The 21,979-nt window shown below is 38.2% G+C and overlaps 1 protein-coding gene across 4 annotated transcripts in view; it reads right to left on the reverse strand.

Moving 5' to 3' along the window:
- Positions 1 to 21,979, reverse strand: part of ATP2B1 (ATPase plasma membrane Ca2+ transporting 1) — a 66,770-nt gene that overhangs the window by 7,521 nt on the left and 37,270 nt on the right. The window contains exons 12-20 of one of the 4 annotated variants that reach the window (XM_008515314.2): positions 18,958 to 19,137; positions 18,195 to 18,282; positions 17,686 to 17,792; positions 11,046 to 11,237; positions 10,599 to 10,812; positions 9,943 to 10,154; positions 6,277 to 6,384; positions 4,143 to 4,325; positions 3,670 to 3,756 (exon numbers count right to left, since the gene is read on the reverse strand). In XM_008515314.2, coding sequence (XP_008513536.1) covers positions 3,670 to 3,756; positions 4,143 to 4,325; positions 6,277 to 6,384; positions 9,943 to 10,154; positions 10,599 to 10,812; positions 11,046 to 11,237; positions 17,686 to 17,792; positions 18,195 to 18,282; positions 18,958 to 19,137 — 1,371 coding nt within the window. Of the gene's footprint in view, positions 1 to 3,604; positions 3,757 to 4,142; positions 4,326 to 6,276; positions 6,385 to 9,942; positions 10,155 to 10,598; positions 10,813 to 11,045; positions 11,238 to 17,685; positions 17,793 to 18,194; positions 18,283 to 18,957; positions 19,138 to 21,979 lie in introns of all 4 variants that reach the window. The other 3 variants (XM_070599698.1, XM_070599697.1, XM_008515315.2) reach the window with 3 other exon arrangements.

A 21,979-nucleotide genomic window follows, 5' to 3' on the forward strand; every position in this document is an offset into this window, starting at 1 on the left:
ACCCACCTGCGTAACGTATAATGTTTTAATTATTTGGAATAGGGGTTGGCAAACACTTTCTGTAAAGGACAAGAGTAAAGGTTTTGTGAGCCATACGGTCTCTGATGCAACTACTCAACCCTGCCCGTGTAGTGGAAAAACTACCAGAGACAATACTGAAATCAATAAGCGTGGCTGTGTTCCAATAAAAATTTATTTTCAAAAACAAGCAACCAGGCAGATTTGGCCCATAGGCTATAGTCTGCCAACCCTTCATCTAGAAGACCAAATTTTCTCTCAATTTCTCCTTTCCAGGAAGGCTTAACTATTGCTTGAGCACAAGAACATACGAACAGGGAAGACTGATAGTAGAATGATATGCTTTATAAATAAAGAAAAAGTATAGAATCCTTTGTCTAGAAATCTTTAAGAGTAAAGATCTGACTGATAAATGAGGGAAAAAGGATGATCTCTCCAGAGACATTTCAAGCTTAGTATAAGACGAAGTCGAAATGGATTACTATTTCTTCCATTTAGCAAAGCAAAGACTCCGAATAAGAGTCACAGAAGTCTGACCTCCACAGATATTTCTAAGACTCTTCTATATTAGGGCAGGAACGCAGAGGAAATGAAACCTTTCATGAAACATATTAACACTACTAATTAATTCTATATACTGGCTGATGTTCTGCACCACCTAAGACAATGTTTCACCAGCAAGGCTGAAAGAAATTCAAGGTAACGGCAATATAATTATGGCAACTATTAGTGTATAATGATAATCTCATGGAGAAGATGTGCCATGAGCCCTCGATATCTCCTTATGCTCCCAGAACAGAGAATATAGAATAAAGAAGTAAACACCTCAAACCCTGATGAAGTAACAGCTGCAAACCTTCCCTAGCTGCTCTCTGAAATACCCCTCCATTCCCCTGGCCTCATGGGCCCAGCAACTCTCAGTTTTCATATACAGTTGCATACCAGAAAAGAGCCTGGGCAGGTGTGGGTGGCTATGTCTCAAAACACAGTTTGTGATTGACTGGATGTTTAACATAAAGCCTGGAATACAATTATACAGAGAAATATAGCAGACCTAAGGTCATGTGACACTCTCCAAATGAAAAAAGTCCATTATTTAAAATTTTGCTAAAATAAAAACAGATATAATACACACCCATGAGATAAATCTGTCTAAAAAGTTTAACATGAAGCTACACATGAGGAATCAATCAGATAAATCCAGAAGTTAGGGCACTTTATAAGACAAGTGGCCCAGATTCTTCAAAAAGTCAATGTCATGAAAAATAAAGGTGGAGAAAATGGTTCCAGGTTAAAGGAGACTAAAGGGTCATAACACACACTGTTGAGGATCCTTTCTTAGATTCTGGATCAAAAAAGCTATAAAGGAAATTTTGGGGGCAGCTGGAGAAATCTGAAGATGGACTGTATATTGGATAAAATGGTATCAATGTTAAATTTCTTGGATGTGATAATATAGTATGATTGTACAGGGGACTTCTCCTTCTTAGGAGGTACATGCTGAAGCATTTAGAGATGAAATGTTACAATAACTGCCCCGCTTAGTTTCAAATGGCTCAGAAAAAAGTACCTATTAATATATAGATAGATAAAGCAGATGTCATAAAATATTAAGGAGTGCTAAATGCAGGTGAAGGGTATTCATGTATAAATCTTTCAAATTGTCTGTCAGTTTAAAATCTTCAAATTTAAAATTTTGAGGGGAGAGAGTCTTTCAGGATAAAGTCTTATTTTTGGATCTTTCTTATAGGATATAAACAGACACTTACCTTCCATTCTAGCCTCACGAACACCTTATATTTTGTTACATTTAGTATCAAACTATGTCACTAAGTCTCACTTTCCTCAACTAGTGAATTCCATCAAGGGTCAGCTCAGGAGTCATTTCCTGCAGGTGATTTTTCCTGACTTCTCAGGGTGGGTTAAGGACCTTGTTATAATATTCTATCTTTCACTATTGTGTAGAAATTCCCAACTACTTGTTTCCCTTACTAGATTACGTGGTCTGGAGGTTCTAGCATAGCCTGGCATATGGTAGGCCTTCCCTAAGTGTTTCTGGAACACAACTAAAGAAACCCTAACAGAAGAAGAAGAAGGGATAAGGGGTAACAGGCCACTGAGAGCCAGGAACAATGTGAAATCCACAGACAGACAGAGGGAAGGGTGTAGTAGACGTTAGCTGTCCCAGGCACAAAGTCAGGCAGCTTACATTGACCACTCATTCAGGCAGGGAGTGCCTGGGCAGTTTTTAAAAGGAAGATTCCTATCTGTCCATGTATATAAACTTAACATCCTATCTAATATTACAGGGTCAGTTTGTCCTTAGAGCAACTGTCTGCCCTTTCTCTACATCGTGCTGCCTCTGCTTATTAGCCATGGATGAGTCATTTCAACTCCAAGTCAGTTTTCACACCTGTAAAATGGGGCCAGTTCCTGTTCTGCCTGTTTTAAAACACCGTTCAAAAATACCATAGGAAAATCACTTAAGCAACAGCAAACAGGCCCTGAGCAGACCGTCCTCCAAACAGCACTGCTTTCTCCCTCGATTCCTCCTCTCTCCAGCTTCCCAAGGTTCCTCTTTGCCTCACCTGGCTGAAGACCAAACAGAAAAGACAGATCTCTACCCAAATAAAGATTAACTTAGGTATTTCAGCTGATTTCGGGAGTAGGGGTGAGAGGTGGCTGGGTTTATATCTTTAGTGCCTCCAATATACTGAGAATTCACCATGAAATCAAGACCCTAATTCGCACTAAGGATGATATGGGTTATAAGGCTTTTAGGGAGTTTGCCATTTACTAAAAACCTGAACGAAAATTTGTTATTCTAGTCAATTAATGGAAATTATGACATGTGATAGCCCAATAATGACTCAATAGTACCCTTTCTCTACTGCTGTGGAAAACTTAAGACAACAGAATATTTCTTATCTAAGATGCAATTTTATATTAAGTTGATTATACAAACAAACAAAAACACCCCACGGATACCACAGAACTTTAAAGCTTATACAGGGACCTCCGCTCAAAAAAAAAAGAAAAAAAGAAATCCAAAGCAAAACCACCAAGTCCAGGCTAAGAAGGCCGAGCAACAGGCTCTACGCTGAGAACTTCCCTTCGGGGCACTGACTGACTTTCCAAACTGAACGAGATAAAAGTCAAAATGCTAAATTCCTTTGCAGCTTTAAAAACACAATTTCTTGGTTCTGTTAGATCAGTTTCAAATCACATGCTTCTGGGAACCATGCAGGAGGAACATGTTTAAAGGCATATACTCAAAAATTTATAGTCGTTTCACAAAGTCTAAGCTACAATTTTATTCCCCCTATTAACCATCCCAGTTAGCACAGAGACAAGCCCACAGACTTCATATCTAATCTTTGGTTGCAATTGCTCCGCCTGTTATCTAGCCCTCTAAGAAATAAAACAACAACAACGACAACACTTTGAGGTCTCAATCCACTTTACGAAAAGAAAGCTTTATGAAAAGCCTGAACAATGAATTTAAACATTAAGGAGAAAATGAGAAACGTTAGGTGTGTGAAGTAGGAAATGTTAATTTCATGCACTTAGGAACACACACTCACACCCCACAGTAGTAGAAGCAGTAGAAGAGGAAAACACTACATGTGTAGGGGTAGAAATATTTGTTACATCATGATGCTGGCTGGCGATGGAGGGTTGCCGCCTTAGAGCCCCCTGAATGGAACTTCCACTCTGGAAAGCATTCACTACATCCATCTGCAAGGAATCAGAGATTGTGACAGCTTGCTCAGCAAGAGAGAGAGAGAACAAGAGAAAGGACCATTCCATCTATCAACATATAAAAAGTAAAGAAAAAGGCACTTTTTACAGAGCAGATAAACAGGCAAGAGTAGCATTTTGAGATGAAGGGGGGAAAAAAAGCTAGGAAAAAAGGAGCTTAGGGGCATATAGACACATTCTTTCATGATCTGTTAAAACTTCCACTCATTCCAGGCATCAGTATTATTTTTCAAAAGAATAAGTTTTGTGGGTTGGGAAGGCTGGAAAGGAATTTCAGGAGCACATTCAAACCTCCTCCCCAGGTCCAAAAGCCCTCGGCTCCCGCTCCCGGCACCTCTCCTACCTCTCCACCAGGCCCATACCTGCGTCTGGATTCTGTTCAGACCTCTAAACCACAAGATCTGGCCACGCCGCAACTCCCTTTCAGCGTGATCGATCTCTTCCACGTCCTCTGCCAACTCCTCCTCAGGGATTTCTTCCTTCTGTGTTCCATGACCAGCTTCTTTTAGGAATTTTAAACGGCTAGTTGGAATAGTTGAAATAAGCTACAACACAGGGGAAAGAACTTAGAAATAAATGCTATCAGGCACAATTAAACAGATCAACTTTAACACGAAGGGTATGAAGAGTTGCAAGCACAGCCAACTATCTTTACCAACGAGGCAATGAGATCCTGTCCATCAGAGGCTTTTTTCCTCAGAACACAAATATTCTTCTCTGAGCTACACAAAAGATTTAAGTCTGGAAGGGTAAAAAGTTCTCCTGAATGGAAATAACCTGATTACATTTTTCATATTTTATTGAGGACATTCAAGACAGTAAATTATACAACCATGCTTTGATATATATATTTACTTAAACTCATATTAGTTGTATCTGTTTCAAATAAAATAAAAATGGCAGGTGATCTTATTGATAAAATAAGCTTACATTTCATTAGTGCTGTAACAGTTCAATGAGAAAAACATACCAAAATTCAAAAAATCTTCAAGGTTAAATTGAAAATAGCTTGTTGTTTATTAAATGTATTCACTTTTTATAAAATGCAACTACTTAAAATTGAATTAACACTGATTAATAATGACACCCAACAGGAAGAGATGCCCCAGAAAACATAAAGGATACAAAAAGCACCAATAAATACGGATCAACCTCTAAGTGTGAGCAGTCACTCCTTAAGGAAGTCGGGCTTGTCAGGGGAAAGAGCACAGTCGGAACCAGAACTGCTTAGAGAACGTCTAGTCCAACTACTTCATTTTACAGAGGTGGAACAGACTCAGAGACATGAGAAGTGACTTGTTCACGGAGTGACTGAGACCTGAGGTCTCCTGACCACCAAAATCAGTGCTCTTTCTCCCACGACACGCTTAACATCAACAGACGACGTCCACCAGAGATAGTAACTGATGCCTGTTGGGTACGTCTGCTGTACTCAATTTCCTCCTGAAATTAGCCAGATTCTTTTGGCAAGGTTGTGGGTTCTGTCTTGTTGAGGGAACATTATGAAATAACCAGAATAGTAATCAAAAAAAAAAAAAAAAAGGTGGACCAAGTATGGACACCCTACTTAAAAGAAGATCTCAGTTAAAGAGGTCTTCAAAATGAGTAAGAAGAGAAACATCAGAACCTAGAAGCACAATTAAGAAAAAGGTGAGATAAAAGGCACCTGAAGACTGCGTTAAGTGTAAGTAAACCCTGGATGTTTGGGTTGACAGACGTGTAGAATGGCAATAAATTAGCTCACTCCAGTTAGACAGCATAACATGTAAACTTTCATCTACGAAAATGTTAGTACAGCTTCTCCATCAGTTAGTTTTACAGTAATAGTAATGGACGTAAAACGAAGAATGCACACACCATTACTACTTATCTTTTAAAAAATAATGACGTAACATTTGCAAGTCAGCTGCCTACAGTAAGATGAAGTAACTCTCATTTTACAGGCATTGTATTTTATATATACACTGTTAAAGCAATTCGATCCCAATAATATAAAACGTCATTCTGTGGCTCATTATTCCACATACCACTATTTTTATGGAAACATTCTCCACGTGAACTGAAACTGAAGATTTTTCCTATGCTACATTTTTATTAAACTACATAAAAAAGGGTAAGAAGTCTAAAGTATATAGTATTTTTAATATTTTCATAAACATATTTTGAAAAGGCAAAAATAGGTCATAGAGCAAAAAGTATCAATATTAGCATCCTAACCAGTTATCAATACATCATCTCTAAAAAACACATTAAAAAACTACGTAAGAAATCAAAATAGTGTTTTATCGTATAGGCATAATCAAAACAGCAAGTGACATATTAGAACAAATATTACTTTTTAAAAAAACATTACTCCTGAATGCCCTTTCTTGACCCAGAATGATAACTACTTAGAATCAAGTAACAGAACTGATTAAAGAAAATACAATTTCTTTTAAAGAAATTAAAAGAAAAAAGTCACTTTAGGTTTGAACAAACAAATGATGAGATTTTTACCTGGCCCCAGAGCAACGTTCCCATCCCTAGGAATATTGACCATAGCCACTGCTCTATTGAAAGTTCTGAACAACTGAAAGGCTTGCCACCAAACTGCACGATTAATATCTGGAGGAATAATCGAGAGTAAATTTATTTAAGTCTTTTAAATTTTACAATTCACATACTTCAAAAATTACCCAAATATGTGTCCTCTAAAACTCAAGCCAAACAACTGTCAGTCTGATGGTGATGTACATGATATTTGCAGCTGAAAATAAGACAAATAAAGTAAAATCTCCCCTCCACATTTAAATGCATGCATATTTTGTGTTCAAATTAAGCTTACTAAAAATTCAAAAAGACAATTCTCACGACAACTTTACACTGTTTCCGTTATGATCTGAAGTAACTATAGTCCCCTCTATTTAGTATAATTCCTTAAATAATTTAGGCCTTCCTGCAAAAGACAGTATACTTTTGTGGAAAACACTATAGGTTATAGAAAAATAGACATAATATTCAATCTTTTTTGTTTTCCTTCTACATAGCTGTTCATTCCTAGTTAACATTTAAATGTTAGGACAAATATAAATGGACTCTGAGAAAAGAAAAACAACTTGCAAAGTTCTATGAAATCTGTGCTAACGCAGGTGGTATGCCCTCAAAATTTGTTCTCCCTGATAGAGAGAAGTCCAATGATCCACACAAATAAAATTCATAATACACACACTTATGCTTCCCTCTTTATTTTAAAAGACCTAAAACAGCGTATATGGGAATATTAAGAGTTAAATAATAATATTCACCCTCTTGTGTGTCTGACAGGCCTCTCTTTGATATGGCAGTTAGGAGCTGCCAAATATTGAAATCAAAAAGAATCATTTCGGTATTAACATTAAAAATGTTTTTTTTAAGTTACAAACTCCATTCTTTGGGGCTGTACTTTAACCAATTCAAGCGATATGTATTTGTCAATTCCACTGTTCTTCAAAGTTAAGATTATTTGTATACTTGTACAGAGAGATTCCCAATTGGTTTGTTAGTAGCCCAACCAGTTGGATTATAAGTGACTTGACAATCTTGCTTGAATTTTAATAGAGATATCAAACTGGAATAATTTTCTTTTGTAAACCAAGAAAATAATGTGCATGAAAAAGGCTCAACATTTTTATGAGTTTTCTCAATCTCTCTCTGTTTTTTAATTTAAACTTTATCTTTTCTTTGGTATAAGAAGGGATGTGAAAAGGAGGATGTTAAAATGCTGGAGAGACAATCAATGATTAATATGATAGTTGATTTAGTTTCCCTAGAAATAATAATCTTTCATTTTAGAGTTGGACTATAACTGTATAATTAGTTGTGGCACTTACTTGCACTGTCTCTCTTAATTCTTCACTCATTCTGTCATGTGAACTAACACTATTACCCCATTTCACAGATGAAGAAATTGTAGCTTGTCAGGGTCACACAACTACTAAGGGGCAGCACTTTGATTTGACCCTGGCCCTGACTGACTCCTAAGTTCATAATCTTAAGTACTATGTTAGACTGCTTCAAGAATCTCTAAGAAATAAGCGAACAGGCACAATTTCCTACACTAATCTGAGGATTTAAGAGCAACTCAAGGGACTACTACTTCAATGGAATATATTTTGAAAATACTGATACTGTGTTAATTGCTACAAGGTAGAAAAGAAACTAAAAATATTTATAAATACTTAAGGATTATTATATACTTCATGATCAGTCAAAAAAAAGTGAAGAATGAGAATTAGCTAGTAAATAAAAGAGACAAATTAAATTTAATACAATGTATAAGGTGAAGCCCTTCAGGGACCTCAGATTTATAATCAAGACTCTGGCTACACTGTTTCAGAAACAAACAAAATGAGCTATGTGTAAATGAAGGGTCATGCTTTCCTACCCAGCTGACTGTCTACAAAAGTGCTATTCAAGGTGCTGAGCCACCCTAAGAGGATGAGGAACAGGCGCCAGAGTGCAAGCTGACACACAGTCTGCACAGCACTGCTACCACCCCTACTACCCAACAGAAACGAAACACACCAACCCCAGAGGAAACACAGGGAGGCGGGAAGGCACAGGCTAGTTACCTCACTGTGCACTTGGAACAAACAGACCAGTGGTTGGTCTGCAGACCACCCTTGGTGCAGCACTGGCTTATTTACAAGGCACTGAAGAATGACACCTCACATGATCTGTCTGGGGTGTATCAACCTTTGTTGGGAACTAACTTACTGGATTTGCTTGATAGAGAGGGGCAGTTAAATCTCTGCAATTCTCCTATATTAAAAACAGATAAAATAACTCTAATTTCATAAACAAGTAAAAACTAAAATTTTAGCATGCCATGAACAATGGTTTTTATAAAATCTAAATACTTCCAGAAACTACATCGCAAGTAAGCAACGTTTCCCCTAAGAATTACAGAAATTGAAAGCTAAAACAGAAACAGTTTTTACAGAAATAATTAAGTCTAGGGTTTTGGGTTTCAGTATCCACAGTGAACAAGGAAGAGGATGAACAAACTGTTTTAAACTCTTGGATCATCATTTCAAAACAAGCACCATCATTACTCCAATTCCATTGTTGAAAAAACTCACTTTTTAATTTTAAATTTTACTGTGTTTACTGACTTTCTGGTGTGATCATGCATCATTCACTTACCTGTTTTGATTCCAGATTCTACTATTAACAATCACTTACATGGAAGAGCACCACAGAATCCAAGATGACATAAAAACACAGGTGTAATACACAGTTGTATAAAAAAATCACCATATGCAAAGTGATCCTCAGTTTTGTTCTTAGAATGACCTCTAAAAAGTGGGAAAGTTTTTGGTCCTCCCTATTTAATCTCAACCTCACTTTCTACTTTCTTTTCTGCCTTGCTTCGACAATATTACAAAATTGAAAAATGGCATGGGGCCGGCTCTATGGCCGAGTGGGTAAGTTCGTGCCCTCCACTTTGGCGGCCCAGGGTTTCGCCGGTTCGGATCCTGGGCACGGACAGGGAACTGTTCAAGCCATAGCACAACCAGAGGCACTCACAACTGGGATATACAACTATGTACTGGGGTGCTTTGGGGAGACAAAGGGAAAAAAAGAAAGACTGGCAGAGAAAGACATTAGCTCAGGTGCCAATCTTTAAGAAGAGAACAATAAAAAGTCATGTACCAACTGAGGAAGCAGTCATTCGGAATCACAGAGATTTTAAAATATTCATTTCAAAACTTTTATTATTTAATAGTAAACAAGTGTAGAAATACAACTGCTATTAATGGCTAGAAGCAATGAAGTGATCACTCTAGCTAAACTAGTAAGTGGTAAACTGTAAGATTTACCTTAAATTACATAAGAATTCTAGCAGTTTTCAGGATAATGACGTAGAACGAACAATCAGAACCAGAGCAGGGGGCGAAGCATCACGACCAGAGGACCAGTGCAATGAAAGCGGGACTAGCTTCATATACTCTTGTCACACACAGAGTTTCAGGCTAGGGCCAATTTTCACTCGAGTTATGATTTAAAACTCTTTTTTGATGTCATCAAGGCAATACACAGAAACTCCACACATTGCAGTCAAGTAATTTCTGGAACAAGCCACCTGTTTACCTAATGTCTCCCACATAATCAGATTTGAAACTATCTTTTACAATTACCCACCTGTACCACAAAAGTGCCTAAAACAATTGTGCAGAAGATGGCATTATTAAAGATTCCTTCAAACACATTTCTTTCACCGTGAATTTTCCGGGCATTTATTTCGTTGAAAAGTTGCATCAGTACAAATGTATTAAAAACAATAGTATAATGTTCCGAAGGAGGAGCATGCAAAGGAGCATTTCTTCCGCTATCAATATCAAAAAACTTTTCTCCTGAAAGAATGAAAAATTACTGTTTTGTAATTATCATACAAAATAAGTTAACATTTCAAGGAAGTATGCAATAATAAAACGCAGTCAGACCTTTATTTGATCTTAAATGATGGCACAGCAAAGCTGGGAGGGACCTGGGGGTTAGCAAGAACAACTATTTTGTTCATAGATGAGAAAAGTGAACTATGGCGACAAGCTCAAGATCCCATCTCTAAGTAGTGGCAGAACCAGGACAAGAAATCAGGACTCTCTTTACTTCCCCCACCATCTAACCTACTGCCTCCCACAACTTACTAAGCATCACTGATAGAGGAAAAACAAAAGATAGATGGGGAGCCAGAAACAGAACAACTTATGTTCTTGAAAAATTTGTAACATTAAAACATCTGGGATATGAGCTTGGAACGGAAACAAGTGAAGCTTCATCAGGTGTTGAATTCTTACCAGCAAACAAGAGTGTAAAGACGACGACAAGTTGATAGAATGCATGGCCCAAAATATTCTTCATCATTGTGCGTGAGATGAGAGGCTTGTTTCTACCGTAAGGTTTCCGAAGCAAGAGGGACTCCGTGGGGGGCTCAGTTGCCAGAGCCAGGGAAGCGAGTGTATCCATTATGAGGTTTACCCACAGCATCTGCACAGCCTTAAGTGGTGAATCCTAGAAAAGAGACGTTTCCTAATAGACATCCCACAACTATTCAGGGACTCGGCAATTTTCAGGAAGCCTTTTGTATTTAAAAACTTCAAGAACAGAACAGGATTACATTTTTATATAAGTTAACCTAAAATATTAAGCTTCAGCTTAAATATTTATGTACTTTAAAAAGGCAGATTATACATATTTTTTTCCTTTAAAATAAACAAGTTTTAATGAACAAATTGTCCACCTACTTGGGTGATGCACGCGCCCGTGAAGGCGACGATCACGGCCACAACGTTCACAGTCAGCTGGAACTGAAGGAATTTGGAGATGCTGTCGTAAACATTTCGTCCCCACATAACTGCTTTAACAATGCTTGTAAAGTTGTCATCTGTGAGAATAATATCAGATGCCTCTTTAGCGACGTCAGTTCCAGCGATACCCTATCAAAAAAAATTCTGTGAATTAGACCAACGTTTAAAATGTAACTTTCAAATATTTGAAAGGATAATGTATAATTAATAAACAAAAATTTACTATTACATTTAATAATTATTGACAAATTTATTGTAAAAGAAGGTGATAGCGTTATGCTAAGATACTATCTCTCAGAAAAACATTCTACCTGAGTAGAAATCAGACATAAAGAAGGAGGCATCGAAAATGAAGTTCAAATTGGGTTAAAAACAGAGTAATGGACGAAGGCATTACCGAAGTTCCTTCCGAAAGTCACAGAAAACGATATATGAAAAAATAAAAACCCACAAGGACAAAGTTAGTGGGAAAGGAAATGCTGCAAGAAACCTTTAGAGGCTAGAAAGCAGATAACCAAACAGTAACCTAGCAGACCGCAGAAAGCCGATTCCTAAGCCAGCGGTCGGGAACGTGGCTGTTTTTGCACAGAACTCTCCTATGCAAGGCTCAGGACTTGGCAGCACCAGGTAGCCCTGGATATAGGGGTGCAGGTGGAATTAAAAACAAGAGGATTTCTTGAAAATCTACTGAAGAAGTACTCAGAAGGTCCAACCCTAAAAACAAAATTGTCTACCAACAATAAAACGTGATGGATTAATAAATTGTGGATTAATGAGTGAACTACAGCTATAAAAAGCAACATAAATGAATCTCATGAGCATAATGAATAAAGGAAGCTGGACTCAAAATAATGTCTAATAGAGAGTAATCTTCAGGATACTGGTTATTTTTGTAGAGAGAGAGGGCAGTAATTAGAATTGAGCATGATTGGGGCGTCTGGGGGTATTAGTAATATCCTATTTCTTGCCCTGCATAGAACAGGTCTGTTCACTTGTAATAACCCATTCAGTTGTATGCTTATGACTTCAGCACTTTTCTGTACGTGTGTTATGTTAGTAACAAAATTAAGAGCAAAGGCAGCTAGATCCTCAGAGCCCCTTCCCAAGTCCATGCAACCAGGCAATCTGGTGCCTCCCCTGACCTTGCAGACTGCCTGCCAATTTACTAGAGAGGGTGTGACAGGAATGTCTAGACTGAAGGGTACGAAGCACTGCTGCGTGGAGAGGTGCTATACCGACAAAGAAGGGGTTAACAGTAACTCTCGCTGACAAGGTTGAGACCACTGCCCTTCTTTCGCCACTTGTTTCCCAGAATACCAGGACTCAGGATTGCCCTCTAGGCAGCAGATTTGAAGATTCTTTTCTGGGAAAGCTGATCATTTCAAGAGAAAAGACCTAAAAATACTGCATAAAGTTTCCCTAAGGAAGTGAAATGGACAAGCCAGACGCTTTACTGAGAAGCTTCTGGTTGACAAATCCCTCCTGCAGGCCCAAAGCTTTCCAGCTTTCCACTGTCAGCATGCAGAGACAACCAGAGTCCCCTGACCTCTGAGGAAGGCGCTAACCTGAAAGACAGACTCAACCAAAAGGCACAACGGGGGACAGACTTTGCAGAGACAAGAGCTTATTTAAAAAAATCAAATCCTTAGCAAGAGAGAAGGTGCATCGATGAAAGAACAGGATGTTAAATATGAAGGAAGACTCAGAGATCCAAAAACAAGTCTTGAAAGTTAAATATACGACAACAGAAATGAAAAACAAGTTGAGAAAATATCCTGAAAATAAAGCAAGATGACAAAGGAACGGTAAACAGGAAAAAAGAGAAGATAATGAGCTAAGTCCAAAATCACGGGGAGTAATCCACCAAGAAGAAACAGTGGAGAGGAAATAAGACCAGTTTACGAAAATGTCACAAAACTGACGAAAATGAGTTTTCATAGTAAAAAGCTACTCTAAGACAAACAATCATGAAATTTCAGAGGACTGAAAACAAAGAGGAAAGACATATACCTCCAGAAAGGAAAAGAAACAGGAAGGTCAAAATTCAAAATGGTATGTAATGACTGTGGAGAAATCAATTCAAAATTCTGAGTGAAAATGATTTTCAACCTAGATTTTTATACTAAGTCATATTAAGGATCAAGAGTGAGGAGAGGTTGGAGATTTCAGTCATAAACATTATGAAAAAGTTTAACTCTCACAAACCCATTTTCTCAGAAGTACTGGAAGAGATGGCTCTACCCACGAGAGGGAGCAAACCAAAAAAGAGGATGACATCAAATCCAGGAAATACAAGATGCAACATAAGAGACGGGTAAAGGAAATCCTCAGGAATAGAGGAAAACAAGACAGCTGTGTAGCAGGCCCAGCAAACAGCCAATTCAGACTCAGCATATCGGAGATGTGGGAGACACATCTCTAAAAAGGCGAAACTGGTCAAAGTGCCAGACATTTCTGACACACGAAAGGAGAATCTGACACTAAATCAGTGTTAAGTACATAAAAAAACTAAGCAAAAAAAAAAAAAATTTTTTTTTTTTTTTAATTAAGAAAGAGAATGAAGAAGAATTTAAAGGGAATACAAAAAGTTTTGCAAGGAAGTAAAAAGTGAAAGTAATTATAGTAGACCACATGGCTCAGCCTGGAACAGCATTTACCATCACAACAAGGACTGTATATTGACCTATCCAAAATTATGATATAACTCTGCCAGAAGAATGACAGGCTAGGTAGTGTGTATGAATGCACACGTGTGCCTGTGGGAAACTGCTAAATCCTTATCTTCCTTAATGAAAAGTCAACAGCAATGCTTTATATTAAAAAAATCAAAAAGCACATTATGATCATACCATTTAGATACAGGGAGGCAAACAACTAAGGAAAACAAACAGCTAAAATAGTTGTTTCCCTTTAGTCAAAAAACGTGCTGGAAGAAATGACATGTGGTAAGGGACTTAGGTATGAAGTCTTATAGAACTATTTGTCTTTTTTTTTTTTTTTTTTAGGAAGATTAGTCCTGAGCTAACATCTACCACCGATTCTCCTCTTTTTGCTTGGGAAGATTGGCCCTGAGCTAACATCCGTGCTCATCTTCCTCTACTTTATGCGTGGGACGCCTGCCACACAGCATGGCATGATGAGTGGTGATAGGTCTCGTCCCGGATCCAAATGGGCGAACCCTGGGCCACCAAAGCAGAGCGTGCTAACTTAGCTGCTACACCACCGGGGGCCCCCAATTTGTCTTTTTAAATGCTATGCATATATTGCTTTGATAAACACAAAAATAAAGTTCAAATCAAGCGTTTCTCAAAATATTCAATGAAAGAGCAATCTTAATTTAAAAGTTGAGCCTCCAGCTTGTAATGTGAATATTTTACTTTCAATGTGCAACACATTTAACACATCTAAGCCCAACATGTTTCCCTCTCTAATCATTCCCTGTCTTTTACAAATGCAAATCTCATCACTCCCTTGTTCACAATCCTTAAAGAAAGTTAAACAGCTTTTTCATGAGCTTCTCCGAGCTGTCTGATAACATGCAGGGTGAGTCTCCAAACTAATTTTACTCCATCAGAAGTGTGCTTGGGAAGCGCTGATCCACAGGAAGCAAGCACAAATTCCTCATCCTGGCATTCAAGGCCCTCTTCAGGAGGCCCCCTGTCAATTCTCCCTGCTTCACACCCCATTGTGCACCGACACCACACCCCCTTCTTGTTAATGTTAAACCACTGTAATTCACGAAACGAGCTTCTCCCTCCCTCAGTTCAAATGGCACCTTCTGCAGAAAACCTTTCCTAGTCTCTAGGGGCGAAGTCAAGGACTTGTCCCCTGAGGCACTCAGTGAGCTGCGTTTGGTCCTTCACCAGCTGCCACTATGCTCTGATTATTGATTTCCTTGTGTGCTGAAGCTTTAGGAGGCAGCCACTACTCACCTCTCACGCTTCTGGACCAGAACACTGAGAACAGCTTCTTAATGTTTGGAGAGTAAACAAATGAATCCCTTATTAATCCAAAGTTTTAAAAGACAGCATTTTAATTTCCTTAGGGAAGATTTTACCACCACAGATGTATTTGGCCATAGAAATACATCATGACATTCAGTCTTTGATGACAGAAATACCTGTAAATGTGGTTAACTGAATTTTGGTGAGAATAACGTAACACAATAAAAATGTAATCATATTTTAAAAGTACCATGGATGCTTGCTAACTAAAAGAATTCTAAGAGGAGTGGCTAAATAGGGGAAAATGCCAGACCTCTTTGCAAGCTAATAATGTACTCACATTAGAGTCCTTCTGTAAATCTTATTTTATTGCTGTAAATTTTATTTGAATGTTGAATTTGCTAAATAAACTATGTCTATTTACAGTATATATAGCAAGAGAGAGAGAGTATATAGACAGATAAATCAGTGTTCTAAAATGCTATTTCTGCCAAAAAAATAATAGAAAAGTTTAGAAAGAATTAATCAATAGCAATTTCTTGTGGGCATCTAATAAACGCCCAAGACAAATAATTTTGTCTTTCAGTTTTAAAATATGAAATTGAAGAACTGAACAAATATACAAAGTAAATTCCAGCTCGAGGAAGAGTGCTTTCAAGTCCAAGCCACTCGGCACTTACTCTTTCTCTATGTTTTGAAAACACATTTAGAGGTTGTGATGCACTACCTTAAAAAAAAAGTGGTACAGTGGACCTAACGCCTTGAGGGCTTTAAAAATCAAACAAGCAGCCACTGTGTGTGTTTTTGTCTGCACTACTCTACTTAGCTGTATTTATTTAAAGCCCTTAGTCTACCCTAAACACCTAAGTTTGGGGAAGAATTTCTTTTTTTACTTTAAAATGCACCTGTACGTAAATGCCTTCCAGGTCAGCTGTCCAGATGAAAGTAGCAGTAAGAATCCTGCTAAACGCTCAAAAGCAGCAGTGAGTGACGCTACATTCCTGAGCCGAATGCTCCTGTGTGCCTACAGCCACGGGACCTGCTGACATAGTCCTTACCCCCCAGCCCCTCTTCACAGGTCTTCAGAAGGCCAGACCAAGGTGCTGCCAACTGTACTAAGTTTGGGGGGATAACTCGGGTTGGGGGTCTTTGGGTTGACAGTGATCGCTTGGGAGCAGTTTATCCATGTAACGTCCTTTTTCCACCTCCCTCACTCCTGTTGAAAGGCGGCCACCATGGCGGTGGTTCTGCTAAACCCCTATTTTAGCAGCAAAATACCAGAGAGACAAATTATGCAAATGAACATTGGTACACATAAATACTCTCTTATCTGAAACCTTTGAGGCCAGATTGTGTTTCCAAATTTAAAGTCTCTCATATTTTAGAAAGATAATGAGGCACATACTTCTATCACAGATTCACCCAGATGGTGTTAGTACCCCCCCAAAACACATTAATATCTCCACAATGGCTATGAATGGCCATATTAAGTAGGACGAATACCATCCTCACATCAGTTCAGAGTAACTTCTGCAATCAAATGAGTCTGCTGCAAATTTAGGAAGGAAATTTCAGTTTTCAGATTTCTGGATTTGGGAATTGTGATTAAGGACCCGTATTTTCCAAAAATGCCATAAAATCAAAATTAAATAAACTACTTAAATTTTCTATGGCACTGAAGGTACAAAGATTCATTCCAACGCTGAAAAACTGAAAGAAAGTGATTCAAAGATATAACAACCTAATGTCAATCTTAAACACTTATGTAGCATATGTATTTCATGATATCCTTTTTACAGCATTTCATCAGTACTATGGCTACAGTATGAGAAAATAATAATGAAATCCTGAAATTTTCTGGCACTTCAAATAATCATATCTAAATTGAGGACTTGGAGGGAATAAAGTAGATCTTTTTCAACCAAAAAAGATTACATCCAGGGCCAACCCAGTCGCATAGTGGTTATGTTTGCATGCTCTGCTTTGGCAGCCCAGGGTTCGTGGGCTTGGATCCCAGCACGGACCTACACACTGCTCATCAAGCCATTCTGTGGCATCATCCCCCATACAAAAAATAGAGGAAGATTGGCACAGATGTTAGCTCAGTGACAATCTTCCTCAAGCAAAAAGAGGAAGACTGCCAACAGATATTAGCTTAGGGCCAATCTTCCTCACCAAAACAAAAGAAAGAAAGAAAGAAAAAGATTACATCCATTATATATGAAATGATGACATTCAGTTACTCTTAAGAGACATTTTCAGTTTGCAAGATTCTCAATTATATTATAATTTAAATACAGAAGTGTTCTAAGCCTGTCTCCTACTTATGAGGATTGTTGTAAGGCTCAGATGAGATAAAAGACATTTATACATTTTACAGAGTACAAGATACATGTATGATCTTATAATTGTTCAAAAGAAGTCATCTTCCAGCCAGATTTCATTGCATCAAATAAAGGTAGTGTATAAACTAATTAGATTTATAAACCAATTTAGGCTTATATATTATCCCTCAAACTAATCTTGAGGTACAGTGTTTAAAATCAATAGCAATTTAATAATAAACAAAGCAAACAGACAAAAAAACCAAACCAGTAAATTACATCCGAATACTAGAATAGGTAAGTTCCTACCATTGCAAACCCAACATCCGCTTTCTTTAGTGCTGGGCCATCATTTGTACCATCACCAGTTACAGCTACAACCTGACGTTGTTCTGAGACAGTGCTGTCAATTATACCTGAAATAAAAGTAAATATTTGTGCAGTAGAAATAGTTCCTTGAATTAATACAGTGATTCTGCAGAATATCCTGACTAGCCAGTTTTAGAGACTCAAGAGTAAAAATAAATAATTCAACAAACAGAGAGAAATGGAAACTGCTGAGATGTTGGGCAAAGACCAACTCCAGAAACTAAGGTACACGAGGAGCAATATCCTGTTTTACTTCCTGAAGATAACACAATTCACCTAAGGTATCAAGAGGAAATGTATTTAGATTTTATTGGAAAAGATGATATCCATGATAGAATCTGATATTCAGTACCGATTACTATTTTAGGAAGCAGAATTACCATTTTAGGAAGCAATCTATTATTATTTCTGTATTAAGAAACTGTGAAATAATTGTAAAATCTGCTTACCTTTAACCAGTGTATGTTTATCAGTAGGAGATGATCTCGCAAGTACTCGAAGCTTTGGCCAAATCTTGTCTATCCGCTCTTGCTCAATCTATAAATTTTTGTCAAAGTTAAAATGTGCTGATACCTGGTTTCACAATTCAAAATTAGTTATCTAGCGTATATATCAGTGATGCTCAAAGTGTGGCTAACAGACCTGCAGCATCACCAATTCCCGAGAACTTGTGACAGGAGCAAATTCTTGAGCAAGGCCCTAAGCTTATCTTATCCAAACACTGGGGTGGGTGTGGGGGGTGGCCGGGAGCTAGCAATCAAGGCTTTCAAAAGCTCTCCAGGTAGTCACTCTGATGCATACACTAGTTTTAGAACCACTGCTATACATACTATTATAAGATCAAATTTTAAAAATCTCCCTGCTATGAAAATGGAAACTCCTTACTTTAGCACAAAAAGCTCAGAGTTTGGGGTCCCCTAAAATACACTCCACACGAACCTTTCCACACTCATCTCCCATTACTCCCTGACACGTTGTAATTCTGAAACTGGCCTAGACTGAAAAAGAGAAGTGTTCACTCCCTTTAGGGCAAATTTCTTTATCCCTTATTCCTTTTATTTCCTAAAATGTTAGTATTTTGCTTCTTGAGGTGCGGGCTGCATTTATTCATGTGCGATGCCTAACACACAGTGCACATTCAATATGTATTTGTTGAATGTAATTCCTAATATATTAAAAACATAGCAACTTAAAAAATAAAAAAAACCTTACCTCTCCTTTTTCATTTCGTATTCTTCTATTGAAATCTTTACCTTCTAGGCACAGGAAATCTTCCCCAGGATGTAAAATGCCACACTTGGTAGCAATAGCCCGGGCAGTATTAATATTATCACCAGTGACCATCCGCACAGTAATTCCAGCCCTCTGACATTTCTTTATTGCATCTGGTACCTGGTTTACATGGAAAAACATTCATCTTATCGAGGAAAAGTAGCATTTCCAGAAGAGAAAAATCCCACTGAACAAATAGCATTACTCCATAGGCCCAGAAATAATGATAATTTTAATTTCATCTCAAGATAGTCACTATTTCTTGAATTACTCCCAATAATCTCTTCTCTCCTCTTCCACAGCCACAGTCCTAGTTCAGGCTTCATTTTCAGTTGTCATCCTACTTAATTTGTTTGCATTATTTATTTATCAAAGGCTTTTTAAAGCACCTTTCCCCCGTAGCAACCACTAGGCAATTCTTTTCTGGTTGGCTTTCTACCTTTCTGGTTTTATCGCTCAGACCACACCAGAGTGAAATGTTGGTGTTCTTTAGGATTAGGGTCGGCTCACTTTTTTAAGGGTTACCTCACCTACTCTTGTACCTTCAACTACCATCTGTGTGCTAATAACTTTCACATCTACCTCACTGTCCCAGCTCACTGTGAGAGCCGGATTCCTAGTTCCACCAGAAAGGTGGACACCAGAATCTGGAGACCACGTTTTCTAAACCTACCTATCTAAGAGAACCTAAAGGTCATCTGACCTCTTCCATCTCCCTTACCCGACACATCCTTAAGGGCCAATGAGTCCTGGGGGTTCTATCTCAAAGTGTCCCTGCACCGTGCCCCTACTGCTTGTTGCCTGAGCTAGTGTAAGAGCTTTTTAATGGGTATCCCTATCTATGTGTTTGTCTGTCTTTTAAAACACCTGATATATCTGGCGATAGAATTCTTTTTCTTTTCTTTCTTTTTTTTTTTTTTTTGGTGAGGAAGATTTGCCCTTAGCTAACATCCGCTGCCAATTCTCCTCTTTTTTGCTTGAGGAAGATTAGCCCTGAGCTAACATCTGCGGCAATCTGCCTCTACTTTGTATATGGGATGCTTCCACAGCATGGCTGACAAGTGGTGTAGGTCCACCTCCAGGATCCAAACCCATGAACCCGGGCTGCCAAAGTGGAGCATGCAGAACCTTAACCACTCAGCGCAGGCCAGCATCTAGAGTTATTTTTCTAATACACTTTCTTAACAATGTATGATTCCTCAATTGTTAAACTATAAACCAGAAAGTTCTCACATAACAGAGTATCACATTTGAGCCTCACAATAGTTTTCCAGATTTATCTAAAATTTTTCTGTACTATACACAACTTGACAGATGAATATCTATATATTATTTCTGTGCCTCTGCTTCCGCAGTTCCCTTTGCCTAGAAAATCCTTTCCTACTCTTCTCTAACCAGAAAATCCATACTGATCTTACTACAGCAGAGGCTGCAAATGCAAAAGCCTGCAGGGCCACGCAGGGAACACGGATGAGGAAAACGAACTGAAAGTGACAATGCGACATGAATGCCTAAGGAAAGAGCTATTTCGCTCTAGCCTGTTTTTACCGTGGTGGAACGCGCACCCAGTGTTGACAGAACCTACCATTTCAAGAGAGAGTAGAAATCTGGATTTGTATGCACTCTCTCAATACTTCATGTTTTAAATAGAGACACACACACACACACACACACGGTCCAAAGATAAATCTGGCCTGCAGACTGCCTGTTTGTGACTTTTACGGTAAACAGAATTTCAATGTAACGTCTCTGGGAGTGGTCATGGCTTCCCCTAGTCAGACTTATGGCTTCATATTATACACACTTCTACCACAGCTCATGACATCATATTGCAGTTATTTGTTTACCTGAGTTTTCAGCAGGTCAGTGAGCTTCCTACAGGTAGAACCCTCATCTTTGCATCACCAATGCTTAGTACAATGCCTTTCAGTCATTTAACAAATAAGTGCCTGGCCTATAACCGGAGATTAGTGTTTGCTGGACTACTGAATGTATCTATCTGTTTTAAGATTTACATTGTAGAAGTACTTCCTTTCACCTTGTCAACTCTTAGTCGTTCAAATCATTGAAGGGGAACATCATATGCCTTCCCTCAAATGAACACGTACTGAATGCCAGGCACTATGCTAGGTGCTAGGGACACAGAGGCGAGCGCAAGGACAGAACCTGCTCAGATTATTATTTAACAACAAAAATCAGTATTTGATTTTGAAAACACTAGTTGGCTATATAAACGTAATATACATTCTGGTATCTCATTTGAGATAAAATGTACCCCAAATTTGCCCATCTAAGCACTCAATGATTGGGTGGTATCTCGAGATCATCTGGAATAGGAGAACGGAAAAGAGGGAGAAACTGGTCTCAGGTGAAAATTATATAACAAATAAAAGAAAGCCAAACTAACATTTATTAATTGCCGACTAACCACCAAATACTCCCACTTAAAATTCACAAACTACCTCTACTTTTACAGATAAGAAACAGGAGAGAAGCCAAATATCTTGTTAAAGCACCTATGCATATGCAACAAGCTGGACTTACTCCAGCTAGTTAATCAAGGTTTTATACACCAGAACTACATAGTTCAGAACACCCACTCAGAGAAAGCTGTTTCATATCACACTGTCTCACTTTAGTATAAAAGTACCCATCTCACTTTGTGACACTGAAAAAATAAAGTGCCACTTACATGTTTAAAAAAAGATAAAACTCCCCGTCAACCTCAATGCCAAGAGCACAACCATAGCAATACGTTTTCCAAAGGACAAAAGTGGCAGACATGCTGATTTAATATTATATTTAGAAAAGATTTAAGCCATAAGTCAATGTATAAAACTTTGAATGGTTTCCTTTGACCAAAGCTTGGCAAATATTATCCACCTGGATGTTTTACAGGCATTCGAAATGCCACAATCCAACAGTGAATTTATCTTGATCTCTAAATAGGCTGCTTCTCCTG

Source organism: Equus przewalskii, chromosome 29 (genome assembly GCF_037783145.1).
Source record: "Equus przewalskii isolate Varuska chromosome 29, EquPr2, whole genome shotgun sequence".
Classification (NCBI taxonomy): Eukaryota; Metazoa; Chordata; class Mammalia; order Perissodactyla; family Equidae; genus Equus; species Equus przewalskii.